The 22157-nt window shown below is 45.2% G+C and overlaps 1 protein-coding gene across 2 annotated transcripts in view; it reads left to right on the plus strand.

Moving 5' to 3' along the window:
* Window positions 1–15406: 15406 nt before the first annotated feature.
* The window catches only part of RCAN1 (regulator of calcineurin 1), an 83701-nt gene continuing 76950 nt past the window's right edge, over window positions 15407–22157 (plus strand). Inside the window, exon 1 of one of the 2 annotated variants that reach the window (XM_030578348.1) lies at window positions 15407–15640. In XM_030578348.1, coding sequence (XP_030434208.1) covers window positions 15407–15640 — 234 coding nt within the window. The remainder of the gene's footprint in view (window positions 15641–22157) is intronic. The other variant, XM_030578340.1, reaches the window with a different exon arrangement.

The following is a 22157-nucleotide window of genomic DNA, read 5'->3' on the forward strand; positions in this document are numbered from 1 at the left end:
CTTCACAGCTGCTAAGAGGCAGTCTGCTGGAGAAGAGCTAACTATGTGCAACAACACAAGAAACATTTGTGTAAACAGAGGTTGGAGGCAGACTAATGCTAACAGGAAGAAAAAGCAGCAAGGTGGGTAACTTATTTGAGGCAAACATGTTTTGTATCCTTTATTTTTACTTTGGTTTTAATTTTCCTTGCTTACTGGTACAGTTTTGGTAAAGCAGTATAGTGTCCTCGGTGCACACAGATAGATCCTGTATGTGGAAATCCTTTCTGCATTACTTCAACAAATTAAAATACACAAACATCAACAAAAAATAGTATAAGGCACCTCTAACAAGCTGGTGATTGTCAAGGATGAGATGGAAATCTAGAACTCAAGTTCCCTCTATCTCAACTGACCAGGTAGAAAGAAATAGATGCATTTCCATTCCAGATGCCACAAGTCCCACCTGCCTCTCACAAGCTCTCGATACCTCCAGCTCACCACAAAATATACAACAGAGTTTTATTTTCAATACAAAGTTCTGCAGCACATCGAAAAATTGGAAATAGACTACATTGAAAAACAGTCTAAAATCTCTACTGTTTAATGTAAAAGTAAACTAACAAAATCTCCACTAGAACTGTACTCTTTCTCTTGTCCCACATCATACTTACAAAACCATTATTTTATTTTATTATGTGCTGCAGGAGTTTCAATATTCTGCAAAGCCTGAGTACGTTAGTAGTAGCCATTCCTTCCTCATCTCACCTCCTCCCCTGTACAAATAATGCCAGCCTCAATATTCTCTTCTGCCACCACTTCTGCATCCCTTCTGAAAACTCAATTATTCTGTCTTGCATCCCTTCTGAAAACTCAATTATTCTGTCTTGCATAGAAGAAGTGAGGGGAAGGATGGGTACCAAACAAATACTTCTCCTCCCTGGCTCTATAGACGACGGAGGTCCATGGCTTCACGACTTGCCCCCACTCATCCCTTTCAGTGAAGGGTGTATTGTTCCCATTGATGGTAATTCACATTAAAAGTCCTCCACAAATAATAGCAACATTATTTTAACAAGCATCATGATTTGTACATGAGCTCAATAGGACTATTCACATGCTAAAGGTTAAGCAAGTACTTTGTTCTGAGGTCCAGAAGGCTGTGAGAAGCAGGCCAGTGGGAAGTTTCTAGGTGAAGATAAAAGGGGGGAAATAGAGATATTGTTATGGTAGGGCTCTACAGAAAACCCACCAGATCAGGAGGAGGAAGTAAATGAGGTATTTATTGAACAAATAACAGAAATATCCAACACACAAGACCTGGTAGTAATGATCATGGGAGTTTACATATCCAGATGTCTGTTGGAAAAGTAGTATGGCAAAACACACTGTCCACTAAGTTGTTGCAATGTATGGGGGGAACAACTTCTTGTTTCAGAAGGTGGAAGAAGGGGGACAGCCATTTTAGACTTCGTTCTGACTAATAGGAATTGGTTGTGAATCTGAAGGTTGAAGGCAATTTGGGTGAAAGTGATCATGAAATGATTAGAGTTCATGATGATTCTAATGGAAGAAAGGAGTTGGAGCAGTAGAATAAGGACAATGGATTTCAAAAAACAAATTTTAAAAAACTCAGAGAACTGTTAGGTAAGGTCTAAGGGAAAAGAGTTCAGGAGAGCTGGCAGGTTCTCAGAGGTAATATGAAAGGTACAAAAGCACACTATCCCAATGCAAAAAAAAGGAAAAATAGCAAGAGGCCAATATGGCTCCATTAGGAGCTGTTGAATGATCTGAAAATCAAAAAGGAATCCTATGAAAAATGGAAATGGGGACAAATTGCAAAAGATGAGTACAAAAGAATAGCACAAGCATGTGGGAACAATCAGCAAGCCTAAGGCTCAAAATGAGTTATACCTAACAATGGGCATAAAAAAGCAATAAAAAGAGAAAGTTGAATAAAAGTGTAGGTCCTCTCCTTGGCAGAGGAGGACAGGTAGTAACAGAAAACATCAAGAAGGCTGATATGTTTCATGCCCTGCTTTCTTCAGAATTCATGAAAAAGGTAAATTGCAATCAGATACTTTTACTGATTGTGTTAACAACAAAGGTGAAGGAACACAGCCCGAAACAGGGAAAGAAGATGTTACTGAATATTTAGATATGTTAGATGTATGCAAGTCAGCAGAGCCTGATGAAATGCATGATAGGGTATATAAGGAATTAGATGATGCAATCTCAGAACTGTTAGTGATTATCTCATGGAGGACAAATGAGGTCCATGAGGACTGGAGAAGGGCAAACATAGTACAGTGAAACCCCGCTATAACATGACGATTGGGGTCCAAAAAATTTGATTGCAATAAATATGGGGTCACGGTATAGTGAGGTTTACCATTTCAAGCCAGTCAGTTTCAAGCTGGTCATTTTCTCTTGGGCAGAAAATGACTTGCGTTTGCAAACTGCCCATAACAGTAACTGAAAGGGTGCAGCTCCAGCAGCGGGGGTGCTCAGCCATGCAGCGAGAGAGGGAAACACTTGGGGAGAGCAGGGGAGACGTGCAAGGGGCAGAGGAAGAGCGAGGAGCAGTTGGGGAGGAGAATGGCTCTTCTCGCCAAAAGAAGAAGCGGGCATAGGTGGAAAGAGACAGTGGGGAAGGCATACTCCATTTTTTTTTCCTTCAGTGGCGCTCCAGCCTCTCTCTTCTTTTTTCTTTTTTAAGTTCTGCAGTGTTCCATTTATTTATTTATTTATTTTTGCACTTCGGCTTTGCTCTGGACATTTTTTATTTTTCTTTTTTGCTCTTCCACGGTGCTCTGGCCACTTTTTTTTTTTGCTTAGGGTGGCTGGAGCCACCTTATGATCATGTTATATCCGAATTCACATTATTGCGGGGTTTCCCTGTACTTGTATTTTAAAGGCCATTTTAAAAAAAGATCCAGGGATTTTTAGACCAATATACCATCTTTTGATACCTGGAAAGAGAACAAATTATTAAATGGTAAATGTGTAAGCACCTAAAGAATAAGGGGGTGATAAGGAATATCCAGCATGGATGTGGCAAGAACAAATTATGCCAAACCAGCCTGATTTCCTTCTTTGACAGGGTTACTGGCCTATTGGATAGGGGAAGCAGTAGATAAAAATATATCACTTGATTTTTTTGATTTTTTTTTTAAGTAAGGCTTTTAAAACACTACCACCAAGCTTTTCATAAGCAAACTAAGGAAAGATCGTCTAGATTAAATGAATATAAGGTGGGTGCAAAACTGGTTGAAAGGCTATACTCAATGAGTAGTTATCAATAGTTTGTCAGACTGTAGGATTGTATCTAGTGGGGTTCCACATGAGTCTGTTCCTAGTCAATATTTTCATTAATGACTTGGATAATGGAGTGGAGAGTATGCTTATAAAATCTGCACATGACACCAAGATGGGAGGGATTGCAAACACTTATAGGATAAGAATTCAAAATGATGACAAATTAGATAATTGGTCTGAAATTAATGCAAACAAATGAAAGTATTACTTTACAGAAAGAATCTGGGGGTTGTAGTGGATTACAATTTGAATGAGACTCAACAATGTCATGCAGTTGCAAAACAGACTAATATAATTCTGGGGTATATTAACAGGAGTGCCACATCTCAGACATGGGACGTAATTGTCCCACTCTACTTAACATTGTCACTGGTGAGGTCTCAGCTGGAGTGCTGTGTCTGGGTGTCACACTTTAGGAAAGATGTGGAAAAATTAGAGAGACTCCAGAGGAGAGCAACAAAAATGATAAAGTTTAGAAAACCTGATCTATCTTTTGGGTTTTTTTTAAAGGACATTTTGATTTTAAGAAAAGAAGAGTGGGGTTGGGAGAGGGAACATTTTATAACAGACTTCAAATATGTCAAGGGCTAAATAAAAAGGATGGTATGTTCTCCAAGTCCACTGAGGGCAGGGCAAGAAGTAAAGGGTTTAATTTTCAGCAAGGGAGATATTAGGTTAGATATAAGATTTTTTTTTCTAACTATAAGGCAGTTACGCTTGGGAATAGGTTTCAAAGGGAGGCTGTTGAATCCCCATCACTGGAGGTTTGCAAGAACATGTTGGACACACACCTGTCAGGGATGGTCTAGGTTTACTTGGACCTACCTCAGTGCAAGTGGCTTAACTAGATGACCTCTCAAAGTCCCTTCCAACCCTATATTTCTATGATTCTATACATCTTTGCAGGATTAGGGTCTTACTAACTAACTGTATGATCTTAATATTGCCACCTTTCTCTTTCCTCTCTCCTTCTGTCCTCTTTTTCTGTTTGAGTCTCGTCTCTTGTGTGACTCATGTTAAATTTAGAGCTTGATTATTTTTTTTCAGAAGCACTGAGCAATCACAACTCCACTTGAAGTCAATTTTGTCTGTGGGTGCCTGGCATCTCTGAAAATCAAATCTGTAGAATGTAAGCTATTTGGGGGCAGGGAACATGCCTTTACGCCTTTTGCAAAGTGTCTAGCATAGTTCTGGGTTCTCAAAAAATTTAATCAATGTTCAGTAGGATTTTGTACCTATTTTTAACTATGTAAAGGTTTCCCTTTGTAAATTAGCTGACACTTACAACCATACGTTTGCCCTAACTAGATGTATTAGAATATTCTAATACTCTAATACTAAACTTGGAAACAACTGGAGGTTGATTTTTAAAAAGACAAGATACTTCCCCACCCAATAATGCTGGTGCTTTTTCTCACTCTCTCTTGTCACATTAGCCCTATTGACTTATGTTAATAAAATTCTAGCTTACTCTAGTTCCAGTTTCTCATCTTATTGCTGCCTCAGTTTCTTGCAACAATTGCTTAAACTTCTACTGCTCAGCATCCCCATCACTGTTCATTTATACTGTTGTTTGTTATGGTTACCTCCAAAGCTAAGATTTATGTTCTAAATTTTAACTTAGCTCTTACAAGCTTTTAATCCCTTGCAGAATTAGGTTCCTCTATGTTCCTTTCAATTTAATTTGTCTTCTGATGGAATGCTCACACCTCACTCTCACCATCAGTATCAAAAAATCATGCTTTTTAATTTAAAGTTGTGCTATAACATCAAGTATAAAATATTACAAAAAAAATTACATGATCAGATTGGAGAGAGAGTATGTTTCTAAATACTTGAATTACATGGATTATATAGAAATAAGGTGCACATGCAATGAGATGTATATTAAATATTGGTCTTATGAATTTATGGTAACTAAGAAATGAATTACTGAATATCATACATAAAAATAATTAAAAAGTTGAACAGAGCACTTGTAATTCTCAATATAAATGTGTTAAAGTTGTTGAAAGTTAGCATGGATTGTGAAAGTTCTACTTAGGTGAGTGCTATTTGATATGCTTATTGCTAAAATCATAGAAAACTTTTAAAATCTTAATTTTAAAACTTCCATGATTCTGCTCATCTGACATCGATGTAGAATTCCCATGAAATCCATAGCTCTGACTCTTGGTAGGTTTCTTTTTTTTTAAATTCATTTAAATGAGACTTTATTGGCATAACAAGTTACACAAATGAAGCTGACGTGTAAGAAAAAGGCAGACCTTTAGTTGTCTGTCAGAGACAGGTATAACACTCCTAGACTAGGGTAACACACATTGTGTTTGAGATTCAATCCTCTATTTATCATTAATGGCCAACCCAGTGGCAGGTTACTATGTAGCATGATGCCACCTATTTTTCCCGAGGGGATCAGGCAGATGAGAACCCAACTTTAGCCTTTCTTTTAACAGCTTTTAACCTCGTCTTTGCTATTATTGTCTTATTTTATTATGCCTTTTCAAAGATGTTTACTAATTCAATTTATTTGGTCAATAACATTTTGTAAAGGTGTGCTATAAAATAAATCAATAACCAGAGATCATCTTATTGATCACCCCTGAAATCAGTGGCTTGTTTACTTCCACATCAGCTTTGCCGTTCTTTTCCTAATTTAGAAAGTAACTTGCCAATAGCATATTTTGAAAGTCAGTAAGACATACATGCTAATCTGGTATGTTTCTGTAATGAAGAGGTATTATCATGTCACTACTAAATTTGGTATGGGATACAAAGCGACCAGTGACATTGATGGCTTCATGGTGCTATTCACAATATAGACTAATACAGGAAGGCACATTCCATGCCCAGATCAGCTTCCAATCTAATTAAAAACAAGTTGCAACAAGTGTGCATAACAAACAATAGGAGGGAATTGAGGATGAGGGTAACAGTAACATGATCAGTTACATATGCTAGCAAAACAACTTGATGGTTCTGAATCAGTTACTTAAACTTTGTATTTTAATTTCTCTTTTTGAAGACTCCTTAACCATTTGTGCTTCCTTAATGTGTTCTCCTTCTTCCCAGCCTTGATAAAGGAACTGGGGGCTTGCTTCCTATTACTTCATTGAATTTGTATATTTCTGCCTTGTCCCCCATTACAGATGACTTCCACTATACCTAATATTACTAGTCCCTTTGAAAAAAAAATTCAGCAATTCCCACATTTCCCTCAGATGATACAGCCCCTTCCAAAAGAAAAGCTACCCACTCCGTGTGGAGCTGGGAGCCTACCAGGTACCCAAAGTTGTTCCTGACTTGGGGGCAGGAATAGGTCCTTGTAAGTGCTAAGTGTAGGAGGGAATAAAGTCTATTGATTATGGATTGTCTGCTGTATTGTCATGTGTCAGAGTTCCTTCCCCACTCTTAACTTTAGGGTACAGATGTGGGGACCCGCATGAAAGACCCCCTAAGCTTATTTACCATCTTAGGTTAATAGTAAGCTGCCACCACCAAGCGTGTTTTAAATCTTAGGGGAGAGCCACTTGGAACTCTGCCTTCCCCCAACTATTTCCCAAGTCCCTAACCCCCCCCCCTTTCCTGGGCAGATTTGACACTAATTCCTCCCCCAAGTCTTTACACCCCTTTTCCTGGGTAGGCTCGAGAGTACACCCTCACCAATTAGTCCTGGTGAACACAGATCCAAAACCCTTGGATTTTAAAACAATGAAAAATCAATCATGTTCTTAAAAGAAGAATTTTATTAAAAGAAAAGGTAAAGTTCATCTCTGTAAAATTAGGATGGAAATAACTTTACAGGGTAATCAGATTTAAAGAGCCCAGAGGAACCCCCTCTAGCCTTAGGTTTAAAATTACAGCAAACAGAGGTAAACCCTCTAGCAAAAGGAACATTTACAAGTTGAGAAAACAAAGATAAAACTAACAGGCCTTGTCTGGCTGTTACTTACAAGTTTGAAATATGAGAGACTTGTGCAGAAAGATTTGAAGAACATGGATTGATGTCTGGTCTCCCTTAGTCCCAAGAGCAAACACCACCAAAACAAAGAGCACAAACAAAAGCTCCCCCCACCACACCCCGCAAGATTTGAAAGTATCTTGTCCCCTTATTGGTCCTTTGGGTCAGGTGTCAGCCAGGTTATCTGAGCTTCTTAACCCTTTCCAAGTAAAAGGATTTTGATGCCTCTGACCAGGAGGGATTTTATAGAATTGTATATAGGAGGGTTGTTACCCTTCTCTTTATAGTTATGACATCATGGCTGTCCAGTTATGAAGGTGCTGGGCCCTACCCATTCCCTAATGTCCTCATACCTGGTACCCCTCTTTTTCCATGCTTTGTCCACTCAGTGGTAAGTCTTCCAACCCCACAGAGATCTTACAAAAGCCTGGAAATGCTCACATCACTAAAGCACCTACACCTATATAGGCACTGCTAGGAGGGGAGAGAGTTGTAGAAAATTCTTGTTCTGTGGGGGCACAGTGATGTCCATTTGAGCTGTCTGTGTCTTAATCTGGCTCTGAACCCCAATGAGGCAGAACCAACCATGAGAAGCCAGATGGGGGTCTAAATCACTGTCACAGAAAGCTGACACCAGGGAGACAAATGGGATTTGGCATTAGACCTTTTGATATAACAAAACACTGCAAACCCTCAACTCTTCTGCATTCTACATGTGGCATATCTTTAGCTGAACAATAATCTGATGACTGAGGTATGAATTTGGTGATTGGATGACATTTGAATCCCAAAGTAAACTGATTAGTTGGAGAAAAGGGGTAGTGTGCTGGTTTACTCTAACTTTAAAATCTAGATGAAATTAAAAGAGGGATAATGACAGATTCAATACACATAGATAACATGTTACACAGTACCATTTACCTGCGTACATTCACGAGGTCCCATGATCTGATTTCACAAAGAAGTTCACTGAATACACTTAATGAGAAGTAAGAAGCATAGGTATATTGGCTTTGTTTGTTTTTTGCACATGTTAACATAGCCAGTCAGTCTGCATTTGACAAGCAAGAACTTTTTGTGATGTCATTTGGAACAAAAACAAATCTTACAAAAGATTTCCATTGCTTTTTTTCATCAGCCACTAGGTGGCAGTGTTTGCTATCCATACTGTACTTAAAACAAAAAAATTAAGTCACTTGTTACTGAATGTGATATATTTTATGATAGAAAGTTTGCTTCTCACCCTAAAGGAACCTGTACCATTGATCATCTTATTTTCTCTTAGATATATCTTCTTCTAGAGATGCACAAAACCCCAGATCTGAACTTTGTTGCTCAGGGTCTATCTCTATTTTCCCCTCTGGGTTTTACCAGATTCTCTCAGCCCACCCATATGTTGGTGTTCGTTGCATAGTTAACAGTAAAGAGGAAGAATGGTCTTGTGGTTAAAGGCATGGGACTGGGATTCAGGTGATTTGGGTTCAATTTTCAATTTTGCTGCAGACGTTCAATATGATGTAGGGGCAAGTCATTTAACCTCTGCCTCAGAGCCCTATTTGTAAAACAGGGATAATGCTTCCTTTTTGTCTCTTTTTTTAATTATTATTTAGACTGTAAGTTTCTGCCCCACAGACCTATCTCTTACCATGTATTTGTATAGTGCCTAGCACCATGAGGCCCTGATCTCAGCTAGACCTGTAGGTACTACTGTAATACAAAAACAATAAATAATCTGGCTGCTTTGTAGGAATCTGGAATTTGTTACAATTAGCAAACAGTGGGCACTCAGAATAACGAGTAGTGCAGTAGAAGACTAAGTATCTTGTAATATAATACATAATAAGCAAGATCACAGGATTCATGCTCCAGTATGATAAATGTACAAATGTTAAGATAATACATGATTTCAGTCTAAGCATTATGAAACTGAACTGCTCAATCACTCTTTACTAGTGAAAGGAAAAAACATTCTTATTGAGGAAAATGCCCTGTTCACTTGTATAAAAGGAAATTATTATTTGAATTAAATTCTAACATTATAGTTACAGAAGAGGCATTTTTAGATTTAAGAAATATGCTTGCATTGCTAAATCTCGAATCAGATTCCATTGTTCTTTGCAGGTGAAATTGCCCCTGTGCAAAAGCCTAGGACCTAAGTGGTGCACAGATTTTTGTACAAGTTGTCTGCACAGAGATGAATTTCACAATTTGTGTCAAGAACTAACTCTGACTTGACTGCTTGAGCAGCTATGCAGGTTTACTGGAGAACCAAGAGGAAAATTGAGAGACAGAGGAAAATGGAGTTAGCTGTTTAGAGGTTGGAGCAATTTTGCATTTGAAAGCAAATCATACCAACTTTGGCTTTTTAAAAATTCTGATAATAGATACTGCCAGCTAGAGTCTGTGAAAACTGGTGGAAGCATATGTCCAGATGGATGAAAGTACAGTACATGACGACATGGATACTAGTGAAAATATGATGTATCTAGGACTGAGTTATCTCCAAGAGGAAGATGATTTAAAAACTGGCTTTTTTCCTGGATAGAAGACTGAGTATGACTAAATTTACTTTTTTAAATGACAAGAAATTACTGTATTCTCACTACAATCTTCATTACCTTCTTGCTGAATATATTGCAATAGGATGAAGATGGAATTAATTTAAAACCAGTAATTTATCAGTTTCACACACAGTACTGCGTTCCACTATAAAGTCTATTGACATGTAGATCATTTTGAAAAAAGACCAACACTACTGCCTCAGGATGCAGTAGCTGAGATAAGTCAAGCAGTGGGGCTGTTGCCTTTGCTATAAACCTTACAAAATGCTGATCGTTAGTGGCATGTGAATGCTATAGTAGTTCTTCAGAAATTCATAACTTTGGCATAAACATTGGCTCCATGCTGCATTTTAGAAGACTAAATTTGCCTACCATAGTAACAACATATTTTAAATGATGGTTTCGCTGTTCGCCATACCATGACTAATAAATTGATTTTTTTTTTAAAGAACTGCACCATAATAGTCTACATTAACTTAGGCTTTTAGCCTGGTTATGACACCTGGTGGTGTATTTTACATATGTAGTTAGAGACTTTAATGTACATTAACAAAAAAGTATGTTTCGGTAGTCAGGAGATAAGGAGAATGATTAAAGAACTGGACTCCAGAAGTCTGATTTGAAATAAAATATGATCTTAGTTTGGGAACAAGTGATGTATTTACTTGTGCGTATGTATCAATACCCTCTACACCAGGCCTGCACAACTCGTAAAGCAGCGAGGGCCACACTACTCCAAAGAAAACAGCTGAGGGTTGAAACCTCCCGGCCCCGCGGAAACACCCCCCACCCCCAGGATCTCCCGGCCCAGCGGAAACTCCCCGCCCCAGCACTGCCCAGCCCTGCAGAAACAAACCCTCCCTCCCCAGTGCCACCCCACCAAAACAGCTGTAAGCCAAAAAGGAAGGTTGGGGGTGGGGAGGTGATACTTGATTTTAAATCAACCAGGGGCTCCCAGCTGAAGAGGTGGCTGGGAGCCCTCATAGTCAAATTAAAGGGCCCGGGGCTCTGGCGACTGGGGGAACCCCGAGCTTTGCAGGGTTGGGGCAGGGATTTAAAGGGCCCAGAGCTCCTGCTGCTGAGGGGAGCCTTGAGCCCTTTAAATCTCAGCCGCGGCCGGGAATCTCTGCGGGCAGCCCAGAGTCTTTTGAATCCTGGCCGTGGCTGGGATTAAAAGGGCTCTGGGCTCCCCACCGCTGCGGGCAGCCCACAGCCCTTTGAAACCCGGCTGCGGCTGAGATTTAAAAGGCTCTGGGCTCCCCATGGCTGTGCGCAGCCCAGAGCCTTTGAATCCCGTCTGTGGCTGGCAGGGCTGGCTTTAGGAAGTGTGGGGCCCAATTCAAACATTTTCGGCAGGGCCCCGGCAGGGATGACTGAAAAAAAAATGTAAAAAAAAGCCTTTCATTTCTTAGCAACCCATTCCCTATGAAAAGTTCTGCCACAGTATGTATTTTTTGTACCAATAGGGTTACCATACATCCGTATTTTCCTCCTGGCGATTTAAGAACCAAAAAGCCTGACATGTCTGGGAAAATACAGATGTATGTTAACCCTACCTAAAGTTCTTTTTTAAAAAGATAGGTCTGAACTAGAAATGAGCTCTGCCACTCCCTGAGGGTGTGCTAGGGTGCACGTGTGGGTCCCAGCTGCTCCCTGCCCATCTCATTGAAGCAGGTGTGCAGGGTTACTTCCCTGCGAACTGCAGGGCACCAGGGGACATGGGGCTGGCTGGAGGTGGGGGGCGGAGGGGGCTGGAGGTAGGGTCTGGCTGCAGGCTGGGCAAGGGGTGTGGGGCAGGCTGGAGACGGGTTGTAGGGTGGGCTGGCTGGCTTCAGGCAGGGCCACAGGGGGGTGCGGCATTAGTTGGCAGGGCGGGAGACAAAGGAGTGCGGGACTGGCTGGCTTCAGGCAGGGGGGTGCGGCAGGGGTTGGCTGGAGACAGGGCAGGGGGTGCAGGGCCGGTGCGGGCAGGGCAAGCGGTGCAGCAGGGGCTGGCTGAAGACAGGGCAGGGGGTGCAGGGCTGATTGGAGACAGGGGCTGGTGCAGGGCTGGAGGCAAGGCAGTAGGTGCAGGGCTGGCTGCAGACAGGAACTGGTGCAGGCAGGACAGGAGGTGCGGGGCTGGTGCAGGCAGCGGGTGCAGCAGGGGTTGGCAGCTGGTGCAGGTACAGGGGGTACAGCCCATCCTGTATGGTGAGTGCTCCCTCCTCCTCCCTCCCCCACCAGGGTAGCAGCAGCAGCCCGGGGCTCGGGGGCTATTTAAAGGGCCCGGGGCTCCCCTGCTTCCACTGTCCCAGCCCTGTAAATAGCTGCGGGAGCCCTGGGGAAGTGGTGGGGCTCCGGGGGCTATTTAAAGGACCAGGGCAGCAGAGGCAGCTGGAGCCCCCCCACCCCCGCTACCCGAAGGCTTTGGGGGCTATTTAAAGAGCCCAGTGCTCCCCTGCTTCTACCGCCCCAGCCCTTTAAATAGCTGAGGGAGCCCTGGGGAAGTGGTGTGGCTTCGGCAGCTATTTAAAGGACTGGGGTGGCAGAGGCAGCTGGAATCCCGGCCCTTTAAATAGCCCCCAGAGCCCTCCGCTACCCCAGGGCTCTGGGGGTATATAAAGGGCCCCGGGCTCCCCTTCTTCTGCCACCCCAGCCCTTTAAATAGCCACAGGAACCCTGGGGAAGCGGTGGGGCTCCAGTGGCTATTTAAAGGGCCAGGGCGGTAGAAGCAAGGGGACCCCTGGACTTTTTCAATAGCCCCCAGAGCCCCACAACCCTACTCCAGGGCTCCAGCAGTGGTGCTCCGGTGGCAATTTAAAGGGGCTGCCTACTTTAAGCCTACAAAGAGCCACTATTCCCTATTGGAACTAGTTATGAAGGAAGTTGAGATACTTTGTCAAAATAAGAACCCCATCTCATCTAATTCATTATAAGAAAGTAGGTACGTTCAGTTAATGACCAGGTATTCAGTATTAGAGGGGTCCCTGAAGTGAGAGACCAGTCTAATGTCCTTGGACTATTAAACTGTTGTTCTACTTTTTTTTTTTTAAAAAAACCTTCTCTCCTCTTACCTGTCATATGCAGGTGTAGAAAATTAGATGGATTTATTAACATACTTCTTCTGTCTTGTACTCAACATTAAACTTGTGCTTGGGTAAATTGCTCAGACTATGTAGTTGGACACCCATGCAAATTTTGTGAAGAGGTGTGCTTCTAAAACTCCTTGTCTTTAGCAGCTCCCCTGGAAATTGATCCCACTTAAATATCTGTAAAATCTATTTGTTTACTTAGGTTAAACACATTTCTCAACTAGCCAGCTAATCTATGGGAGATGCTAATCACTCAGGTCCATTCCTACAGGCCAGAGGAGCAGTAAAACACCTGAATTCTCCTACCTATAAGGAGCTGTTTATCTCTTCAACAGGAATGTCTTAAACTAGCAGCTGTATGTTTACACACGGAAAAACTGTGTGTATTTGGAGAGAGATATGTAACACATAGCTAAGATTTTTTTTAAGTTATTTTGATAAAAAGATTTGAATTCCAAGCAGAGTCCAGATGATGAAGGGGAGAGGAGAAAATAAATAGTGCTCTAGTTTGGCTCCATTTTAGGGACAGTGATATTTACATGCTTGGGACTTTGTAAGGAAGAGAAAGGAAAGAAGTGAAGGAGATGTAAAGATACTGATGCAGATCCTCTGCTATTACATTGCTTCACTTGGTATAGCTGAGGTTGGAAGGAAAGAACCTAAGGCTGACTTTAAATCATATTTACACTCCTCCCTATAAGAGCTATTTAAATCAAAAATATCATGAAACAAATATCAAGCAAAGAGTTCATCTTAGAAATAAGGTATCACAAATATAAGTTCATGAATAAGATTAGCTGTATAATTCCTCCAGCACAAGAAGTTGCAACTGCCCACGTAATGTTGTTACATGCCTTGATTTTCAGACTCATTTTTGACTGTGTTCTGCACAGAAAAAAAAAAGCTAAACTTAATGTGGGTTAGACGTCTTGTGTAGCTGATCATAAATCACCTGGTCCCTTTGTTTGTACAATACTTGTCCTTTATTTGGTGTCTAATATTCTCCCCCGATCCCCCATTCAGTCTGTCTATAAGTAGGAGAAATCTACTTCAATGATAGGAAAAGGTTGAGATGCTGCAATACGCATAAGAACAACAGAGCTGCCATACTACTTCAGACTATGGTCTAGCTAACCCACTCTCCTGTCTTTAACAGTTGTGCACAGCAGAGCTGCTGTGGGAGTGTACAGAAGAGCCATTATGGAGTAAGCCACCCCTGTCTTCCAGCGCCAGCTTCTTATAGGGAGAGGTTTCAGGTAGTCCAGCCCATGTTCGGGGCAATCTTGGCTAACAGCCACGGCTGGACCTATTTTCCATGAATTTATCGAGTTCTTTTTTTAAACTGGCTCTACTTTTGGCATCAACCAGCACATGCATGGTAATGAATTCCACAGGTTCCTTGTGCAGTGTGTGGAAAGTGTACTTCCTCTTTGTACTAAACCTGCTGCCTAATTAATTACAGAGGCGGAGCTCTGGCTTGCAGTAGTGTGGGAGAAGGTAAATGTATGACTGCACCACCACAATGGTGTGCTTTACAAATCAGCCCATTTCACAGCTGTTAGGCCTCGGGGGGGGGGGTTGCCTTCTGGAGGTGAGCATGCCCCCACAGCCGGGGTAATGTCTTTGCCCTGTTTCCCACTAATAAACCGAGCTAGCAGACCAGTTCAGAGGGCTATTTTCTCCCCCTCTACCCTGACTGGGGTAGACAGGAGGTGAGATCTCACTCCCTGGCCTGAGGAATCCATGATCACCCCCGAGACAGGGGTGGACAAACTGTGGCTGGCTCCGGATCCTGGGGGAAGGGGTTTCTGTGCACTGCTCCCCCTACAACTCCCATTGGCCGGGAATGGGGAACCACGGCCAGTGGGAGCTTCGGGGGAGGTACCCACAGGTGAGGGCAGCACGCGGAGCCCTCTGCTCCCTCCCGCAGGAACATTGTGCTGGCTGCTTCTGGGAGCACTTGGGGCCAGGGCAGGTGCCGCTGCCACCCTGGAACAGCGCCAGGTAAGTCGGGCCAGAACCTGCACCCCAACCCCCTGGCCTGAGCCCCCCGTTGCACCCCGCATCCCTCTTCTGCTGCAACCCTTTGCCCTGAGCCCCTTCCTGCACACTGCATCCTGCCCCGGCCCTACAGTCATGGCCCCGCGGGCATTTTCCCCACCCAGATGTGGCCCTCAGGCTACAAAGTCTGCCCATGCCTGAGCCGGGGGCTGCTGGCCCATGCTGGGATCCTGCTGCCCCGGGGCCTTCCGTGCGCAGGAGACGCCGGGTGCCCGTTGCTGGGCTGGGCGAGAAGCGGGGCCGCTGCCCTCACCCAAGATGGCGGCCGGGGCTGACGCCGGCGGGTCGGTCACCTGTTGAGGTGGAAGCAGCGCGGCGCCTCACTGGCTCCGGCTGCCCCGGGCCGCGGTGCCGCACGGCGGGGAAGGGGTTAACGCCGGGGCCGCGGGGAGGAGCCAGCAGCGCTGCCGCGCAGCCCGGCTGGGCCGGGACAGGGGCTCGGGGACCGCCCCATGGAGAGCGGCGGCGGCGCTGGCTGCAGCCGCTTGCCCGGCGCGGCGGGGGGGAGCGGCCTGTCAGGCAGCGAGCGGGAGCCGCAGCCCGGGGAGGAGGCGCCGCCGCCGCAGGCCGAGTCCGACTGGAGCTTTATCGACTGCGAGATGGAGGCGGTGGCGCTGCGGGACCTGCCCACAGCCACCATCGCCTGCAACCTGGACCCGCGCCTCTTCCAGGACAGCCTGTGCCGGGTGAGCGCGGGCTGGGGCCGCGGGGCGGGCCGCGGGGCCGGGCGGGCCCCGGGGAGCTGCAGCGAGTCCGGCCGCCGCTAGTGCCATGGCGCCCCCCGCCGCCCGGTCACTTTGTGGCCTTTCCCTTCCCTGCCGTCGGGGCTCGGCGCCGCCAGGGGTCCCCGCTAGCCGGGCTGTCAGAGGGAGCGGCTGCCGCGCCCCGTCCCGGGGAGCCCCGGCGGTGCCCCTCGCCCCCTGCCTGCCAGACCGCTTGTGCTTGGGCACCGGGACGGCTGCAGCGCAGCGTGGGGCGGCCTGAGCCTGCCGCGCTGACGGGCCCTGGCTCGGTCGGGCACGGGACGGTTGGGCGGCCGTTGGGAAGACAGTTGGTGGGGGGCCTCTGACTGGAGCGTGACGGCCGCTGGTCGGTCGGGAGCCCTTGGCGCCCAGTAGATGAAGCATTTACAGCACTTGCCTACTCCTGGCCCCCAAGTCCCCCGCCAGGCGCTGTTGGCCCCCGGGGGGTGTGACCCTTCCACCGGCTTCCCGAAAGAGATGGGATGTTCTTTTGTTGCAACTCACTTATATTAAACAAATGGCAGCTGCTGGTTGTGACCAATGATAAGTTATATTTTAACCTATGCAACCTTAAGAGGAATAATTCTGAAATTTATGAAAATAAGGATTTTGATTTTTTTGATAGCTACTCCTGTGAGTGAAGAGAGCATGTGCTTAGATGTCTTCAGGTTTGAGATGAGAGTCCCTAATCTGCGGATTTAGTTCTAAAGAAATAATCATTTTTTTTAAAAGAAATAATTACAAGTAGACATTGATATCTTAATATGCTAAGCTCAGACCCTGCAAATATTCAGGGCTTGTTTACATGTAAAATGCTGCAGCGCCAGCTGGTGTAGCACTTCAGTGAAGGCACCACCTGCACAGATGGGAGGGCTCCTCCTGTTGGTCTAGGTCAGGGATCATAGAATATCAGGATTGGAAGGGACCTCAGAAGGTCATCTAGTCCAACCCCCTGCTCAAAGCAGGACCAATCCCCAACTAAATCCCTAAATGGCCCTCTCAAGGATTGAACTCGCAACCTGTGGCATGTCAGGGTAAGCACTCTGGTGGGCCGGGCGAGTTTGTTTACCTGCCACACTGTCAGGTTCAGCCGATTGCGGCTCCCACAGGCCACAGTTCACTGTCCCAGGCCAACGGGGGCGACGGGAAGTGGCGAGGGTTGTGCTGGCCGCAGCTTCCCACCACCCCCCCATTGGCTTGGGATGGCGAGCCATGGCCAGTGGGAGCCACGATCGGCTGAACCTGCCGATGTGGCAGGTAAACAAACTGGTCTGGCCCGCAAAGGTAAGCATCCTTGCAAGCCGTGTGCCAGAGGTTGCCGACCCCTGGTCTAGGTACTCCACCTCTCCAAGAAGTGGTAGCTCTGTCCATGGGAGAAGCACGCCAGTCAGCATAGCACTGTCTACACTGGGAGTTAGGTTGGTATAAGTCTGTTGCTTGCGGATGTGGATTTTCTATCCCCCTGAGTGACACAGTTATGTCACCATAAGTTCCCAGCATAGACTGAGTCTTACAGGCTTTACTTCACTTGTTTGAATAGTCTCTTTGAAGTTGATGGGACTACTCACGCAAGTAAATTTAACAGAGTGAGTACATGTTTGCAGGATCAAGAGCTTCTGTTGTAAGCAAATCTCTTTGCCTATGTTACTAATAATGCTTGGATTATTGAAAGTGTAGAAAAAGATGGAAATCAGTTGTTTTATTTTGCTTTTACAGTCTTATTACTTGCAATGTCTGCCTTCCAAACACTGCAAGGGATAGTTTAGTTTTTAAATCAGCTGTTTTTGCTGGATTTAAAACGAGTAAATATTTGTACTGGTTTTTAGCTTTTGCAAAAGCATATTTTTATAATATTCAGATTTAGGGGCTTAATATGACAGTGTCTTTTTAATTACAGCTACTGGTTGTCATGGCAGGTAGACCGGTAGTAAGTCTCTGAGCTCCCAGATAATCACAGTTCATTAAAGATGAGACTTTTTAAAAACTAGTAACAGTATTAACTGCTGATTTCAATGTTTATGTTTAAGGTTGTGTTCACTTTAAAAGACTATGTAGTTAAATAAAGTTTTAACTTTTCATGTATCTCTTAGGGCCTAGTATCCTGTTATTGTGTGTCATTGCCACTGATAAGTTATGCATGTATCAGGAAAAATAGACTTCTTAGGGTATGGCTACACTTGAAATTTCAAAGCGCTGCCATGACTGCACTTTGAAATGTGAGTGTAGTCAGAGCGCCAGCGCTGCACGTAAACCACATCCCTTACGAGTGTAGCTTGCAGCGCTGGGAGCCGCGCTGATTACACTGAGGCTTTACAGCGCTGTATCTTGCAGCGCTCGGGGGGTGTTTTTTCACACCCCTGAGCGCGAAAGTTGCAGCGCTGTAAAGTGCCAGTGTAGCCATAGCCTTAGTGTACATACTGTTTTCAAGACTTAGGCATGTTGCCAGCCTGTATTACAAGCAAGTCTCATGCACATTTAACATGCACGAATTCAGCTTTGCACGGTTGGCAAAAAAAAAAAGACAAGAGAAAAATAATTTAAATACTGTACCTGTAGTGCAGGTGATTTCGCCCGCCATTACGCTCAATGTAATTTTGACTGTACGTGATTTTTGCTTTACCCACTGACAGCGGAATGTAACCCGAGCATAAAATGAGACTCGCCTGCATAAGTGTTAAGTAGATGAACATGAGATTTAAATATGAGAATGAAGACTAGGTTTCACTTTTGCCTTTGCAGGGACCAATAGCCATTAAAAACATCTGGAATGTATTGTCTTAGTTAATGCAATAATTGAGCTGATGAAGATAAAACTTTTTTTTCTATTGAAGTAGTACAATTTGTATAGTGCAAAATGTCAGGTTGTGAGGGAGCATTGAATTTAAGAAACACATTTTAATGTAGCATGTCAACCAAACGATGCCTTATAAAATGGTATGAATGTTACACAATACCCCTGAAGAAAGGAATGAAGAACTTCACTCACTTTTAGACCACTTTTAGACTACACAACAAACTTACGTTGACTCAAGTTACATCAGCATATAGATTCTACCGCTAAGACATGGTTTGTGTGTGCATACCTGACTCCTTGTGGCAGCGGTGTGTGTACTCACAGTAATGCTTGTATCGGTGCAGTGTGTGATGCACCAGAGGTAGGTATCCCACTGTGCAACTCGCCACCATCCAGCGCACTGTCTTTTGAGAAGTTCTGGCACTGTGTGAGGGGGCCAAAACAAGTCAGGCAGGGGTGTCTGGGAACATGGGGTCGACTTCTTATTTGCAACTGTCTCCATCCCATGGTGTTCTCTGTATCCCATAATTTTCATGATTTTTTTTTACAAAATCCCACAAACTGCGTCACCTCCTCGCTGTCTGACATCATAGAGCCTTTAAAGCTCTGCACTATTATGAGCATTACAATCACAGAGTGCAAAATCTTGGAATATTTGGAGAGCTTCAAAAAGAACCAGTTGAGCGGGGAACTTGGTTGTTCCTTGGAGGATGAATTGCTGTGGGACATAGCAAGAATCAATTCAAGGTTGCTGGTGATGTTCATGGAACAGCTGCATGTGGTGGCGTTCCACTTCTGAGCCTGAAAAACAAGCACTGACTGGCGGGATCGCATTGTAATGCAGGTTTGGGGTGAGAAGTAGTGGCTGCAGAACTTGCAGATATGCAAAGCCACATTCCTGGATCTGTGCAGTAAGCTTACCTGCAGTGCAGGGACGTTCAAATGTCCTCCAGTGTATGATGCCAAAAAGAGAGCTGTGCTGACAGTGGAGAAGTGAATGGTAATTGCATTGTGGAAACTTACAATGCCAGATTGAGTCCCAGCTTACTGGTAGCAATTTGTAGTCCAGAAATTCAGCGGAGGGGCCCTCGTGATGCAAGTGTGCAGAATCATTAATCGCCTTCTGTTACGCAGGACCGTGCCTCTCAGCAATATACTAGACATAGTGGATGAATTTGCAGGAGTGGGGTTCCTGAGCTGCGATGGAGTGCTAGATGGCACTCATATCCCTGTTTTGGCACTGGACCACCTTGCCATTGAGTACATCAACAGAAAGGGCTATTTTTCTATGGTTCTGCAATCATTGGTAGATCATCAGGAATGCTTCACTGATCTTAGTGTGGTTTGGTCAGGATGGGAGTGCATGATGCTCGCATCTTTAAGAAAGAGAGTCTCTGTTTCCAGCTTTCTCAGTTGGTGGATTAATAGTAATTTTGGGTGACCCAGCCTACCCCTTGCTCATGAAGCCGTACACCAGCTACCTCGACAGCACCAAAGAATGATTCAGTTGTGATGAAATGTGGCATTTTCTTAAAGTTCTGAATGAATACTATGTGCCTCAGTTTCCCCATGTGTTGCACGATTGACTACATGGTGACACGGTGTTTGATCTTTGCAGAGACTCCTAGAGGAACAGGTGTGATGGTCTACCTGCCTGTGCCCAGACAATGGCTAGACATTTTTTAACTTAGAAACTGATGGCTGGGGGTGTGGCCCATCCTCTGCAAGAAGCCAGATGACTGCAATAAGTTGAAGAACAAAGAGGTAGAGGCCAGGTGACCAGTTTTTCCTGGGAAACAGAACAAAGGACAGAAGAGGGGCAAATGGGCGTGACTGAGTGTGGGCTGCTGGAAACAGGACAGTCTCCCGTTTGTGGCTTTTGGGGGGGCAACCCAGGCTTGGGGCCCAACCAAGACGGACTTTCCTGGGACTCCCTGCTTTCTGTGCTGAAAAAGAACTTTCTTACGCTGTGTTCCAGACAACTAATAAACCCTTCTCTTTAACAATTCTGTCTGAGAGTCACTGCAGATTGCCTAAGTTGGGGGTGCATGGCCTCTTTGGGTGAATAAGGCTTCCCCAGGTGTTTCTTTCAGGTGAACCTACTGTGGAGAGGTCATGGCATGGAATGGGGGTGCTGAAAGCTCTGAGTTCAGTCCCTGGTGGTGTTGAAGCTGAGGAGGTTTTCCCTAGTGAGTGTGCACCTTAAGGAAGTGCCACACTGAAGAGGATCCTGCCTAAAACTAATTCAGAGCTGTTCTGCAGCACTGAGTCTGTGTACCCATGACATTAACTACTGTCTCAGCAGGTGCAGACAGCTTTTGGTCATTTGAAGGGACATTGGCATAGTTTACTCACAAAATTGGACCTCATTGAGAAAAATAATTCAGTGGTTACAGCTCCCTGCTGTATCCTGCATAATACCTGTGAAGCAAAGGGGGAAAAGTCTCTGTCGGGATAGAGGGCAGAGGTGGAGTGTCTGTCTGTCTGTCTGAATTTGAGGCTATGTCTACGCTACAGGATTATTCTGATTTTACATAAACTGGTTTTGTAAAACAGATTGTATAAAGTCGAGTGCACGCAGCCACACAAAGCACAATAATTCGGTGGTGTGTGTCCATGTATCGAGGCTAGCGTCGATTTCTGGAGCGTTGCACTGTGGGTAGCTATCCCATAGTTCCCGCAGTCTCCCCTGCCCATTGGAATTCTGGGTTGAGATCTCAGTGCATGATGGTGCAAAAACAGTGTCACGGGTGATTCTGAGTAAATGTTGTCACTCATTCCTTCCTCCCGTGAAAGCAACGGCAGACAATGATTTTGCGCCCTTTTTCCCTGGATTGCCCTGGCAGTCACCATAGCATGGCAACCATGGAGCCCGTTTTGCCTTTTGTCACCGTATGTGTACTGGATGCTGCTGACAGAGGCGGTACTGCAGTGCTACACAGCAGCATTCATTTGCCTTTGCAAGGTAGCAGAGATGGTTATGAGTCGTTCTGTACCGTCTGCTGCTGTCATGAGTGCTCCTGGCTGGTCTTCGCTGAGGTTGGCCGGGGGCGCAAAGACAAAGGCCATGTCTACATCTAAAATTTTGCAGCGCTGGTTGTTACAGCTGTATTAGTACAGCTGTATAGGGCCAGCGCTGCAGAGTGGCCACACTTACAGCAACCAGCGCTGCAAGTGGTGTTAGATGTGGCCACACTGCAGCGCTGTTGGGCGGCTTCAAGGGGAGTTCCGGGAACGCGAGAGCAAACCGGGAAAGGAGACCAGCTTCGCCGCGGTTTGCTCTCGCGTTCCCGGAGCCACCCAGCAAACCGCAGGGAAGGAGACCTGCTTGCTCGGGGTTCCGGGAACGAGAGAGCAAACCGGGAAAGGAGACCAGCTTCACCGCGGTTTGCTCTCGCGTTCCCGGAGCCACCCAGCAAACCGCAGGGAAGGAGACCTGCTTGCTTGGGGTTCGGGGAACGCGAGATCAAACCGGGAAAGGAGACCAGCTTCGCCGCGGTTTGCTCTCGCGTTCCCGGAGCCACCCAGCAAACCGCAGGGAAGGAGACCTGCTTGCTCAGGGTTCCGGGAACGCGAGAGCAAGCCGGGGAAGGAGACCAGCTTGATTACCAGAGGCTTCCTCCTTCCACGGAGGTCAAGAAAAGCGCTGGTAAGTGTCTACATTGG

This window comes from Gopherus evgoodei, chromosome 1, assembly GCF_007399415.2.
Source record: "Gopherus evgoodei ecotype Sinaloan lineage chromosome 1, rGopEvg1_v1.p, whole genome shotgun sequence".
Classification (NCBI taxonomy): Eukaryota; Metazoa; Chordata; order Testudines; family Testudinidae; genus Gopherus; species Gopherus evgoodei.